Raw genomic sequence first — 15,002 nt, 5'->3', positions numbered from 1 at the left:
CAAATCCAAGAAGAACTTCGGGTGCCTGGATGTGAAGTGCCTCTGCTGCCCATTCACCCGGAACCTGCCCTGTGTCTCCCAGGTCGACGCGTACCCATGTCCTCTGGGCTTTACCCTTTACCTCGATGCGGGGCCCCGGGGGCTGCGGGAGGCGGTGGGGGTGCTGGAGCGCCATCACACAGAAGTGCTCCATTCTGGGGTGTGTTCCCAGCACAAATGCAGAGTAAGGAGCCTGGGGACAACCGACCCATTAAACAGTGCACACAGCTCCAAGTCCAAGTTAAGACTGCAAACAGATCCCCTCCAAAGCCTCGTTTCCAGCAACAGTTAAAAATAAAATCATATTTATAATATGTCAAGTCCAAGACAAGCCAACAGGAACCATCTCCTGAGTGGTGTGGAGTTCAGCAGGGGCCAGTGACGGCTTTTTGGCACGGAAGCTTTGCAGACATTTGACGGACGTGTTTTCTGCACACTCCCCACTCTCCCTCTTAAGAAGCACCTAGCTTGAGTTCTTCACCCTCACAAGCCAGGCAGAGGAGGCCAAGGTTCTGAGACCGAGAGACCAGGGAGTGGCCAAGGAGCCTTGATTCAGGACGGGAAAGTGAATGTCAGTGTGGCTGTCAGGGAAACATGGAAGACAGAGCTGGGACCAGCACAGGGCTGGGAATGTCCCACAGTCACCTCATAAGCTGCTGCTGATGGCAAGTGAGGTAACTTCTTCCCCAGGCAACGTGGCAAAGGAATGGTCTCTGTGGACAGGGAGGGCTGATGTGGCATTCTTAAGTCTTCAAACCTCATTCTTTTCTCACCAAGGGCTTCATCACCTGATTCCCAGGAGATAAATGGGGCCCAGAGTCTAAGAGAGCGTGAAATCCTGGTATGACTCACATCCCACCTATGGTGAACAAGCCAGGCATATTATTTCCCTGTCTTCTGAAGCCTCGGCCCCCGCCTGACTTCTATGCCTCAAACCCTCCAGGCTGTCAGGAAGTGTCCTCAGTGTCCCAGATCACACACCAGTGTCTACCCTGGCTTTGAGCCTTTGATGGTGCCATGGGTTAGTGAAAGGAGCCAGGGAACAGACTGACCCAGGTTTGAACCCCAGATTCATCCCTTCTTGGCTGTTTGACTTCAGTTTAACAGAAAAGCGGAGGAGAATGACAGCTGCCTCATAGAGGAACTGAATATTTAAATGAGATATTTAAATGAGATAACCTTTGTAAAGAGCCCACCTGCCTGGCAGGTAGTAGATGTGCAGAAAAATAATGGCAAGTTCTCCTTGCTTTGCAGAAATACCCTTGGTGCCACCTTATCACCTAGCTTCTCTGGACAGGGTCTGGGAAGCTTTCCTTCACGGGTACAAGCCCTCTTCACTATTTCTAGGAGCCCTTAGAATCTGCAAGTTTGGGAATTTTTCTTAAAATCAGCTACTTGTGGCTTGGGAGGGCTTAGGGCTGTCCCTTGCCTTGTGAGGTAACACTCAGGCCAAGCAATCCTTCCTTTCCACAGCATTTGAGACCTTTCACCACACGGGCCCATTCAACTTCCTTTCAAGCTCCATTTGTGGCTGCCACGTCCCTCCTCTTTTCTCTTAAGCCATGTACTACTTAATCTATAGGCAGTGGACCGCTGGCTAAGCCCGACACCCTGAGGGCTTTCCTATCTACGTTTTTGAACTTCTCCACTAGCGAAATCCATGTCTCATCTTTCAAGGTCCAACTCAAAGATCTGTGGAGAATATTCCCTGCTCTTTTATGCTCCCACAACACATCTTGTTGGGGTTAGTTTCCTCCACTGCACTATGAGTCCCTTGAGAGAAGTGGCCACAGCAGTGGGTTGATAGCACAAGCTCTGACTTGTGCCCTACCACTGACCTAGCTCTATGACCTTGGGAGAGTTGTCTAACCACTCTGTGCCTAATCTGTAAAATGGGGATACATGTAGGTACCTCAGAGGATTGTTATGACAGTTAAGTGAAATAAAACACAAAGTCCTTAGAACCACTGAGTAGTGGTGATTAGTGACAAACAGTGGTCGGTAGCTATTATTTTTTGTATCCCTGGTGCCTAGAACACAGTGGAGTACAAATATTGAACAGTGCTATAGCGGCAATTTGTGAATGCATATTACTTGGATCCTGGGTGAAGAGATCCATGTGTGATGAATAGACAAGTACTATTGAAGAATGTGAATATTCAACTCATTAAGGAAAATTCAAACATACACAAGCACAGAGAGGAGAGGAGAGTATAATGCACCTAATGCCCAGCTTCAACAATGATTCACTCTTGGCCCATCTTTTTGTGTTTATATTTTGTTCCCCTTCCCCTCTCTAACACACACACTGGACTATATTAAAGCCAATTACATATAGGAAGAAAACAAGTTTATGCTTTCTTTATGTAGTCTTAAAGTAGTTTTCCAAAAGGAAAAGCATAATATTCTATGATCCTTCTTATGAAGTGTGGCTTATTATGTAGATGGAAAAGATATTATTTTATAGAAGGGGATTGTAGAGAAGCTGAGTGGTCAAGGAACAGCCAAGGGCTCCTGTTCTGCAAGTCCCAGGTCTCTTTCTAGGACACCCAGGAAAACTTGTGGAGCTCAAATCAGCTCCCTCAGACACCTTTCCTCTTTCACGCTCTAACTGGCTCTTAATCATCTTTGAATCAGCCTGAGATATTCCTCCTCAAAAAGCAAGCAATAGTGGTCTTTCCCAATTTGGAGGAAAAAAACAAGTTAATGGGTGGAATTCTTAAAGTTCTCCTCACTTATATTCCTTAAACTTGTGTTCTCTGGATTCATTTGTCTGCAACTTAATGTTGGTAGACCACAGAGTGAATAAAATAGAAGATGAACAGAAAGCCCTGGAAATAACTGACCAGGCAGCTCTCTGTGGGCACATCTGCTGTGGCTATGATTTTAGGCTCTGCTGTATGCTACACTCTGGGCTGGTCAGGTGCTTCCTACTTCATATGAGCAACAACAGTCAAAAGCCCTGTCTCTCAGGTGCTCCTCCACCTGGCAGAGCTGAAGAAAGGCTGTTCTGGTTGGAGAAAATGAGGTAGGGATGCTGTTCCAGTTCACTAAAGCTGCCGGGAATGCAATATATCAGAAATGGCTTTTATAATGGGGGTGTATTAGTTCACAAATTCACAGTTCTAAGGCCATAAAAGTGTCCAAGCTAAGGCACCAAATAGAGGATACCTTCACTGAAGAAAGGCCGATGGCATCCAGGGTTCCTCTGTCACATGGGAAGGCATATGGTAACGTATGCTAGTCCTTCTTCTCCTGGGTTCTGGTTCCAACGACTGTCTCCAAAATGTCTGTCTGCATCTCCAAGGGAAGGCACATGGCTGGCAGCTGCTGGTCCTTTGTTCCCGGGTTGCATTGCTTTCAGCATCTGATTCCAGTGGCTTTCTCTTTTAAGTGTCTGTGGGTTCTCACTTGGCTTCTCTGGGGGAAACTCTGGGCTTCATTTCTTAGCTTAGCATCTCCAAACGTCTTTCTTTCTGCATCTCCGAGCATCTGGGTCTGTGTTGGCCCGAGTTCTCTTAAGGACTCCAATAAACCAATCAAGACCCACCTTGATTAGTTTACTGGAACTCATGGAAATAATCTAATCAAAAGGTCTCACCCACAGTTGGGTAGGTGACATCTCCATGGAAACAACCTAATCAAAAGATCTCACCCATAATATGTCTGCACCCTTAAGACTAGAATAAAAGAACATGGCTTTTGTGGGGGACATAACAGATTCAAACCAGTGCAGATGGGATCTGGGATCTGGGCACTGGGAGGGCCTACCAAGAAGAGCAAGGCTTGACTCTCAGACAATCCTCAAGTGCCAAGGCCAGAGGGGTGTGTGTGTGTGTGCAGCAAGCAGGGACTTCTGGATTTCTTTCTGGGGTAAACATGGAAATGAAGCTATGCAGAAAATTAGTTCTTATAAAAGAAATTCTCCAAAATAATTCCTTATTGTGCACAGAGCACAAAACAAATATCAAAGTTGAAAATTACAACCATTTTCAAGCACAGGTCCTCGTGGCTCCCCTTTGCTCTTGATGGCCCCACTTTGTTGGTTGATACAGCTCATACAACCCAGGGTTAATCCATCAGAACACACCTCACTGAAGCTCAAATCCTGGGTCAGAACAAAACCCCTCTCAAGTGCCCTTCCACCTTAGTGTGAATAGCTCCATGACTGCTCAGCAGTGGGGACCCACTCAGGTCTGGAACACAATTAAACTGGAAATGGGAAACCTGGCTCAGGGCCTAGCGTATGAGAAAGGCAAGAGGGAGGTGGAAATTGACTTTGACAGGCAATGAAGGGGCTGCAAATCCAGAGTTCAGGTGGTCTCCTAAACGGAGCCTCCTCTTCTCTCTGAACCAAACCCCTTCAGGCCTGTGGATAAGGAACCAAACCCCGTCTAGGGCTCAATGTGCTGTAAATCTGAGACCTCCTACCCCACTGACCCTGGGCATCCCCGGCTCTTGGGTTACCTACCACTGGTGGGGCCCTCTGGCCTCTCCTTGCTCTTCTAGCATTTGAGGACACATTTCTCCTGAAAGACCAGACTGGATGAGACTCAAAGAAGGACATAGCACACAATTTTTAAATAACTTTATAATTTCCTGATGGATTTAGTTTGTGAATAAAAAAGAAAAAATGAACGAAGTGTTTACAATAATTATCAAGGCAAAGTTGAATATAACACATTTCTTTGTAATGTCATTATCCTGTCAGTAACATGACTCCAGCAAGGACACACACACACAGTTGAAGGCAGCGGTGCATGTGCCTCACGGGTACCACCACGTGGGCTGCTACTGCTACCAGAAGGAACTCAAGCTACAAGGAGGCAGTGCCCAGTGCTCCTCAGCAACTCCGCTAAAGTGCAACCCTTCTCTTCTGAAGCAGGGGGGAATGAATCCCAGGGTGACCCCCAAGGCCCCATCCTGGACTTCCCGAGGTGCTCGGCAGGTTCCTGGGCTGGGCCTGCAGTGGGGCCAGCTAGCCAGAAGGGGTGGTGTGTTGCCTTCAGGTAGGTCTAGCGGCATTAGAGGATGAATGCAATACTGGTGTGGTGGGGAGAGCAGGGCTGGGCCCAGAGTGCATGCTCAGGCCCAGGGCTGGATTCTGTGGCTTCCTCATGGTCCCTTCCTTTCTTGGGCATGGCATCTCTGGGGCCATGGGAGAGATTTCGGGCCTGGGAGATTTGGGGTCTAAGAAAAGGAAAGAATCTAGGGACTGAAGCCCATAGGAACTGAGAACTGAGTACAATTCATTCCACCCGGATTGCAGGCTCTAGGCTGGCCAGTGCCTGGCCCATACTGGATGGGTCACTGGGTGATATAGCACCAAGTGGGCAGGAGAGAGGTTCTGTGGTCTGGGCAGGCTGCTGCCAGGTGTGGGGCCTCCAAGTCAAGCCCAGGTTACCACATGGTATTAGGCACACTGGACTGGGACCAATGTGGGGGTAAGGGTAGTTCTGGGGTCACAAAACTTGAGGCCTCTACCTAGAGGTCCTGAGGATGTATAGGAAAACCCCGGTGCAACCGGGACTCTCTGAGCCCCCATATTCTCATTCCTTTTATTCACCAGCTGTCTCTTTCACCCAGGCAGTCACTCGCCTGGAGTGTGGTCGTTGTGTTTCCCAAGAGGCTAGCCGAGCTTCCACCTAAGCCAACTTGGGAGGAGGGAGAGGAGTTTGGCTGCCCCATAGCTTGAATTCCTTTTTTAACATGACATTGATTTGCATTTTTTAAAACACAGCTCCTTTTTTCAGTTCTACAACTACTTTTTAAAATTTTGTAATCTCAACAATGGACACAATGTAACTGCCCCAATTCTGTGAATCACACAGACAATATCGACAAGCAGAGAAACAAAAGAGGAGGTGGGATGGGACAAAAATCCACTTCCTCCAAATCAATCCCTAAAACCACCTCTCCCCTAGAAGAGTCAGAGGGAGAAATGCATACCTACAACAGGGTCACAGCACTCGCCAAATACATTGGAAAAAATCAGGAGACACTTGGTTACAGTTTTGACACTAAAAAGTTTGGAAACAGTATTTGCTTAAAAAGAGTAGGTAAAGACAGCCATTTTGTTCAGAAGGATTTCCCTGTAATTTATGTATTTTCTTGCCTAAAGAATCCCTTAGTTCACATGGGGGGGGGGACACCCGATTCTTTTTAAAACATTTCTTTGAATGATTCAAGTCCCTGTCCTGAGACGCCCAGGACCTGGCAGTGACGGTGGGCTGGCCTCGCAGGCATTGTGAGGGAAGCCTGCTGCACTGTGGTCTGCTCTGTCCTCATGCCCTTGCCAACGTTCTGACTCCTGCAGGTGGGAGACGAAGCTGCAGAGGCAGACATGCATGTTACTGATATTGCTGACACTAGGTCCCGCTGGGACTTGGGAGATGCTATGTGCACATCACATTCTAGTGGGGACATAGTCCTCACTTGGCTTTTTCCTCAAAGGGAGCCATGAGACCCAGTGCTTAAGTAACGGCTGCACAGGAGGGCATGATGATTTTGGAATTGGCAGGATGCTCTAGCAGCAAATCCAAATGCCAATCCTGACCATCAACAGGGGAGCGATTAGTTCAGCAGCCGCTTCAGACTTTGTCTATATTGACTTCTCCTTCGTCTTCTCTCTGGGGAGTGGGTAAGCCAAAGGGCCCTTCATGGAAAACTATATACTGACAAAAAATGGCGAGTCACATCACCACCATTAACACTGAAGATGGCCTGGGGTCCACTCTGCTTTACTAAGATTTCTAAAGCCAAAAATAAGAAAGAGAAGCTCTTAGATCTTCTTTAGGTGTAAGGTCAAATGTTAGAGCTGAGATGGATTTAGGGATTCCCATTCACATTTTTTAATATGTTAAAGCCCATTTAAAAACATTTCCATTGCAAATAGTATCCAAGTCTTGCAAATCTCAATTCAGATACTTCATCAATAACTCAAAGAGAACCTGGGATAGCAGTACATGAAAAGATGAGAAACTCACACTGCATTTCTTTAGTTATGAGCCCCAGGTGGGATTCCACCCACTCCTCTTCTTATTGTCCCCTTTGTGATTTGGGGCACCGATCTTAGGTGCCAACGGAACAGATGAGTTTGGAGAACATTACAGGCAATCTGCAGTGAGTTTTCAAAGTCACAGATCTTCACTTCAGTAGCAGTTGAGTGACCTTGTGAATACCAGAAAACAGTCATGGAATGACAAGTCCTAGTGTGATGGAAGTTTTGTATTTAGTAAATGTTGCCTCAATCAATGAGCTAAGGTCACTAAGATTCTCAAAATGCTAGGAAGTGTATTAACTTTGCCCCTACAATATAAGGGCAGGTCACATTCACTATTACACTTTATCCAGAGCCTGCTTTCATCTAGAATCATTTGAGAATACCAGGATCACCACCTAAGAAGGATCAAGGAGAATCCTCGCTAGGTTCATGGAGACCAGACAGATGTCTGTCCCAGAAATTTTTCTTCTCAGAAACACCTCTCAGAGAGGGCTTCCATAATTTTTGGGGGGGAGAGAAAGCCATGGGTAGGGCTGAAATGAGGAGAGGAAAGGAGGTGCAGTTGGAGTCACATGCCAAGGGGACAAGAGTGGCAGGGATTGTATTTGAGGATAGTGGCCAAGTGGGGGGAGTCCAGGGAAACCTGCCTGATGCCTTCCCTATCCAGGCCAGTCAGAGAAGAGCAGGCCAGGTCTGGCCACTTTGTTGTTCTGCTGTGGTCCTGAGAAGGGTGTTCGCATACCTCAGTCCTCTGCATTATGGTGGGTGGTATGAGATTCTAATACCCAGCCCTGAAATACTGGAGAGGCTTTCTACATGATTTATGGTGCGTGCAATAAATAAATGGAATTGAGGTAATTGACCACAAACAACCACCACTTACTTCCTAACCCCTGTACCCACCCCTGGCTGGCCTCCCTATCAGGAAGCATCTCAGTAAGAGGTTTATGAGCAGAGTCCATTTAAACCTTCCGTAAGGAACACTCCACAGCTTCCCACAGGGAAAGGGATTGTTTTACAGCTGGGAATAGGGCAGCTGGAGACTTGACCATATAAGTTAATGGGATAGTCAAGGGCTGTGGGGGGAAGATACTGGGTTGATGGCTGTGATGAGTTTATAGGCAGCATTAAATTCTTTGGGTGAGTAACTGGGGGAAGGGGAGAGGAGAAAATGCAAGATAAAAACATTTAGCCCAGCAACTCTTATCAGAAGATGTTAAGTGTCTGTTGGGAGGCTGGTGGTAGAGATGGCCAGAGGGCTGGATTTGGGTTAAGTGGCCTATTTTTTGGTGCCTTATTATTTGCCACTGTAATTGTCTATGCTTAGGAAAAACACCCTTCACAATGCCAATACTTTTAACTGGATTTGCAACTCTTGGGTCAACTTTCTGAGTTGCAACATGGAGCTTGCCAAGTTCTACAAGGTACATGCAGATGTGGTGAGAAAATACTATCTGCAAGTGGGTAATCATAGCCCCGTAATGAGTAAACTCTTTCAGGGTAACAACAACAACAACAACAACCAAAATCCTGAATTACTAAACGGGATCCTGCAGGCAATAGGTGACTCAGCCTTCTCAAACCCATTAATTCCACTATAATAAGAAATGTTAATTGGTGAAAGGCTTTTCTTAAAAAGAGAACTGCTATTAGGCAGGGGAGGGGAGGGGTATGCTTTTTACAGCTTTGTCTTAACCACCTGGTAGGTCTCATAAAATCCACCACACCTGTTCCTCACTGCAAGGAGACTTTTTCTAGGATGGTGGTAGCACATGACTTGCACAGAGCAGGCAGTTCATAAGTATTCTTTGAAAGGGGGAAGGAATGTGTATGGGATAAGGAACACTCACTGAGCCAGAAGGTTCCAGGCAATGCACAAGGCTGTGTGTCTAGGAGTGCAAGTGAAGAATGAAGCTCATGGGGTGGGAGGTGGAGTAAAAATTGTGGCAACCACTGGGCAGCATGAGCTGGGAGCTTGGGTGGTGGGAGGGGAGGCAGCCTTCTTGTCTTCCATAGGATGCAGGAGATGCTACAGTGCCTCGTGTGTCAATCCCTCTTCTCTTTTTTCAATTAGAGATTTTATCTGACAAACTTAAGTACAATAAGGTCAAAGGTCCTAAACAAGAGAGACTAGGGAGACATCTTTCCATATCATGAGCCAGGAAGGTTGGGCTCATGATATGGAAAGTCAGGGCTGGGGTGAAGACTCAAAACTTGGGATATTAGTATTTGCTAAGACATCATGAGGCTTGCCTGTACTCCCCTGAATAAAACATTACACATGAAAAGGAAGCAAATGGGACAGTAAAAAGAATTGGTTTTCTCTTTGTTTCTGTTCTCTCTTTTTCCCCATCTTTTTCTAATACTCTCTCTTTTTGAGATTTTTTTTTACCCTTTTAGGAAGAAGCACCTGTTGTGATGTTAGAACACTAAACTCTTTGGTCCACTGTGAGACATTCTCTCAATATGGTGAACTTGGAGTCCAGATTTGGTTCTCATGTCACAGGACAAAGGTAAGAGGATGCTCTGCTCCATGTCCCTCTGTAAGGACAGAGTCACCAGCTTCCACAGTTCTCTACTGCTGATGACGGGATGGCAGTCCTTCACAGAGACTCAGCAGCTTTCCCACCCTGGACATCAAGAAAATTAGTGTAGACATATGACATCCAAAGCAGACAGGCAGAGTAAGATGACAGACAGCATTAAATTAGTAGAAATGGTGCTGGAATCACACTTGAAGAGCTGAGCAAGGTAGGATGGAGTTTGTAGTGTTGGTTTGTTGCCAAGAAGTTTCCTTGTACTGCTCCTTTCTTGGCTCCTGAATCGGCCATATCAGGCTGCTGGGTTCGCTGCTCCCCGTAACACAGGGTCAGGATGACTCTTCTAATGCGTTGACAACCTGCTCCAGGATGTCCGGGCAATGATCTGCTATCTGCTGGAGGATGGCATTGGCAAACTCCTGCAGCTCTGCATTGTCCCGCTCACCTTTTTCTAACTCATTCCGAAGCTGAAAGGGAAAGGAGATATGGATTTCAGCTAAAATAAAACAAACCTGTTTGCACTGAGTTGAGAATCACTGTTTATCAATAAAGAAATGACAAAAAGAGACACCTCCTATGTGACATGTCCCTGAACAAAAAAAGTGTGAGAGTAAATAACAAATGTCTCTTCATGGAAATGAGGACCAGAGAAGCTAGTGACTGGTCCAAGGTCCAAAGTCAGTAATTTGCAGAGCTGGGCCTCCAAGTCCAGTGCTCTCCTTCCAGGTGGAAAGTCCTCTCCATTGTGCCACGTCACATGCATGCACAGGAGTGGGAGAGGGGAACAAGGGTGATCTCAGCTAGGATCTTGATCTTTTTATTCCTGTCTGGCATAATGGCAGAAGTTTATGATTTAAAGGACTTCCCTCATTCGCTATTGCATTTTTATTCAGTACATTAGACCCCCCTTACTTTAGGCCTGCTAATTTAGCTAGAGAGATGATTTTGAGAAACATAAGAAAACTTCCATTTGTTTAGGAGTAAGCTTATTTTCAAGTTTCTATTGTTTTTAACACCCTCTGTGGCAATCCTTCAAATATTTTAATCAATGTTGAATGCTTATTATGCTACGTGCTGAAAGATGAATGGATTTGGTCCTTGTCCTGAAGACCCATTTAGGTTAATGGAAGAGAGACATGTGCATGATAAATTACAACCCAGCACAGTAATCGAGGCATGAACATGTGTGCTTTGGGGGAAGACATTAGAATGGCTGGTTCATCTTGGAGGAGTCTAAGAAGATATTATTAAAGGTAACATGGGATCTGGATCTTGAAAGCAGAATAGGAATTTGGCAAAGCCAAGGCAGAAGAGGCTTTCAAGCAGATGAAACCAGTGTAGATGTGTGGAGCCATGAAAGGGCTTGGCACAGATCTAGGGATCACTGAAATGCTCAGTATACTTGGAGCATAAGGTAAGGCAACTGGGTGCAGAACGACAGGAAACAAAGCTGAAGAGACAGTCTGGAGCCAGATTGTGGATGTTAAGTTAAGGAATTCAGATTTGATCTGTTTGTTTGTTTGAAGAAGGAAGTCTAGGACAGTGACATGGTCAGCTTCATTTTCTTAGAAGATAACTTAGAAGATAAGAAAAACATGTTAGATTGAATGTAAGGAAGAATTCTTCAAGGAATGTTATTGTTACAAGTCCAGGTGGGAGTGAAGGAAGGCTAAAACTAAGACAGGATTGGGGGGACATGGAGAGAAACAGATGGATCTGAGAGTATGCAAAGGTTAAGATGATACGAGGTGGAGTTGAGAGAGAAAGAAGGATAATTTTTACAATTCTAGCTGGTGAAATTGGGCAAATAAGACTGAAAATACAGGAGGCAGAAGAGGTTTTAGGAGTGAAAGGTGGGAAATTACAAATTGAGTTTAAGGCATAGTCAAGACCATGGTTCCTGGAGTCAGGCTGCCTGGGTTCCAGGGCAGCTGTACCAGTTATTAATCTGTATGACCTTGACTGCTCTGAGCCTCAGTTTCCTCCTCTGTAAAACAATAATAACATTTACAGGGATGTTCTAAGGATTTAACGAGATGTTCATATAAACTGCTTAGCACAATGCCTGACCCATAGGAAATGCTTGATAAATGTTAGATGTCATTATAACTATTGTTACTGCTGTTATTAAATAGAAAGAACTTGTAGATCTTAAAGCGAAGAGAACCAAGTTTTAATTCCACTTGTTGAATCTAGATGCTCTGAGCCTAGAATTAGCATGGTTCTTGTTCAAATGCATCAGAGTTGGAAACAGATCTACAATCTATTTTCTGCTAAATGTTGAATAAAAGACCAGACATGCAAGGGCCAAATTTAGACCACACTAAGGTTTGGGGCATCTTAAGCTCTGGCTGAGTCACATGACTATAACTCTCTGAGATGGGATACCTAGGAGCCCAGGTGTCTTGCAATTTCAGCTGCATAGAAAATAACCCAGAAATGCTGTTAGGTGAAAAGGCTACAACTCTCAAGTTGTAGCAGCCATTCAGAGTGAATGAGGAAGAGGGGAGGTTGAAATGCATCACTTTCCTATCTCAATCCCTCCCAGGAATATTCTGGACAATTCCAGTTTATATTCTGAGCACTTACTTTTCTAATAGCCATATATTTATTTCCTGTGAAATGCTTTTATTCTAATTTGGCTTCTATTACATTGTTAAGTAGATTACTAATGGATACATGTTGGTTTAATAACAAATTTTAAGTATTTTTTCCTTTTGATTTTAAAAGTACTGAATATACCCTGTAGAAGATTTGGAAAAGAAAGAAAAATACCAAGGGAAAAACTCCCCTATAACACCACCACAAACAGATAACCACTGTTCTATATTTTGTCATTTCTTCTTTGACACTTTGTTTTATCACACATACACAGCAAATTTTAGAAACAAAATGGCAATGAGATTATATAGATTATTTGTAAACTGGTTTTGTTTTTCACCTAAATGTATACTTGAAAAACATTTCTGAACCAAATCCCAAAGGCTATTTTGGAACTTGATAATTCATTCTAAAATTTATCCTGAAGTGTTAAATATATAAGAAAGCCAAGAAAATGGTTTAAAAGAAGAATCATGTGGGACCTGCAGTACCAGACAATAAAAAAAATTATAAAAGTATAGTAATGAGAAGAGTATTATACTGATAATATTAGATCAGTAGAATTCAGAATATGTGCAGGAGGCATTTGAGATCAGTGAATTGTATTAGGTCAAATGGGCCCATTTGTGGTTAGATTCCTGCCTCATACCATACATAAACATAAATTTCAAGTTGGTTAAAGACCTAAACTTATAAATTGTGCTGTGAATGTACTAGAAGTAGATTTAAGAGCACATTTTTATAATCTTGGACTGGGGCTTTTTAACCCAGAGACCATAAAGGGGAAGAAAAGGCAAATTTGACTATACAGAGATTTAAACCTCTTTGTTTAGAGACAGAAGATATAAAAATTAAATTAAAATACAAATGATGACTTGGAAAACTTTTGTGATAAATAAGACAAAAGACAAAAGAAAAGGATCAATATTAATATATTGTGGAAGAGGTACTATAAGCCTAAAAGATCAACAGTGTAATAGATAAACAGGTGGGGGATATGAACAGAAAACTCACAGAAGAAATATAAATGGCTAATAGACAAAAAACTAACAAATAAAAAAAAACCATTCAACCTCATTAATAATTAAATAAATACAAATTAAATAAGATAGGTGTTTCTTTTTTTTTCCTATTGGTAAAAGTTTCAAAGATTGATTACTAGTATTGGTAAGGGCTTGGGGAAATGGGTACTCCTATACAATGATTGGTGGGAAGACAGATTGGTGAGCAATTTGGTCTCACTGATCAAATTTAATTATAAATATCCTTTGACCAAACAATTTCACTTCTGAGATTATATTTTATGGCACTATCAGTAAGAAATTTAAGAAAGTATGTACAAGAATGTTTACTAAGGTAATTTGTAAGAGCAAAATATATTAATGACTTCAGTGTCCAACAGAAGATATTAAAAATAAAAAAATTAAATATATATCATATATGAAAGGAGAAACACAAACTATTACAAGTGGTTACTTTGAGTAGATAGAATACTTTTGATTTTACTCTGCATTGTTTGAGTTTAATACCATAAACAATCATTAATTTTGTGATAAGAAATATAAGTAAATGTATATAATATAAATCTCTTTTCAGAGCTGAATGTATCATTTTCTTTTAACTTTTTATTTTGAAATAATTTCAACTTACAGAACCATTGCAAAAATAATACAAAATCCACACAGAAAACTCTAACGTACCTACCCCTGATACCTGAACCACCAATTTCAACATTTTGGCACATTTGCCATATAATTTTACCTATCTATTTTCTGAAATTTGAGAGTAGGTTGTAAACATCATGCTCCTTAAACACATAATACTTTCATGTATATTTCCTAGGAACAAGGATCTTCACTTATGTAACAACCTTAAGTACAGTTATCAAGTTTAAAAATTTAACATTGATAAACAGCTTACAATCTATACTGCAATTTGTTCCTATGTCTCAATAATGTTCTTTGAGCCTTTTCTTCTCCATTATTAGCTCCCATCCCAGATCATGTATTGGATTTAATTGTCACTCTCTCTTTAGTTGTTCTTTGTTTTTTAACTGTGGAAACATATTATATACAACATAAACTTTCCCATCTTAACCACTTCCTTCCAAGCATACCATTCTGTGGGATTAATCACACTCAGTGTTGTGCCACCTTCACCACCATCCATCACCAAAAATTTCCTTCCATCCCAAACAGAAACTCTACACCCATTGTGCATTAACTCCCCATTCCTCTTTTCCCTGGCCCCTGGTAACCTGTACTCTACTTTCTATCTCTATGCATTTGCATATCTAGCCATTTCATGTAAGTGGAATCACACAAAACCTGTCCTTTGGCTCTAACTTATTTCACTCAGCATGATGTTTTCAAGGTTCATCTATGTAGTGGCATGCATCAGAACTTCATTTCGTTTTCTTTTTTTTCTTGGCTTATTTTTTCCCTGTTTTTTTAAAAACTTTTTTTTAAATCAACTGTATAAAAAATAAAAAAATAAATTAAAAAACACACACAATGAAAGAACATTTCAGAGACACCATAACAAGGGAGTAAGAAAAAGACAACTATCCTAAGATAACTACTTTACTTCCAACATGTTCCTACTCTACCCCAAGAAAGTAACCTAATATAGCAACATTTCTGTAAACTTGTTCCTACTATACCCATCAGAAATTAACAGACCATAGTCATTCCTGGGCATTCCCAGAATGTTAAATTTACCCATGATAGCTTATCTGTTCTTATTGGATTATTGTTCCCCCTTCCTTAATTGCTCTCTACTGCTAGTTCCCCTACATTCTACATTATAAACCATTTGTT

General features: G+C 42.7%; 1 protein-coding gene across 4 annotated transcripts in view; it reads right to left on the bottom strand.

Moving 5' to 3' along the window:
- Positions 1–4,628: 4,628 nt before the first annotated feature.
- The window catches only part of ERC1 (ELKS/RAB6-interacting/CAST family member 1), an 805,513-nt gene continuing 795,139 nt past the window's right edge, over positions 4,629–15,002 (bottom strand). For all 4 annotated transcript variants that reach the window (XM_037845053.1, XM_037845055.1, XM_037845056.1 and 1 more), the window contains one exon: positions 4,629–10,049. In XM_037845053.1, coding sequence (XP_037700981.1) covers positions 9,912–10,049 — 138 coding nt within the window. In that variant the 3' untranslated portion in view covers positions 4,629–9,911. The remainder of the gene's footprint in view (positions 10,050–15,002) is intronic.

The sequence above is a fragment of the Choloepus didactylus genome, chromosome 8, assembly GCF_015220235.1.
Source record: "Choloepus didactylus isolate mChoDid1 chromosome 8, mChoDid1.pri, whole genome shotgun sequence".
NCBI classification, from domain to species: Eukaryota; Metazoa; Chordata; class Mammalia; order Pilosa; family Megalonychidae; genus Choloepus; species Choloepus didactylus.
Note: the sequence above shows the minus strand (reverse complement) of the source record. Positions and strands in the feature narration are given on the sequence as shown.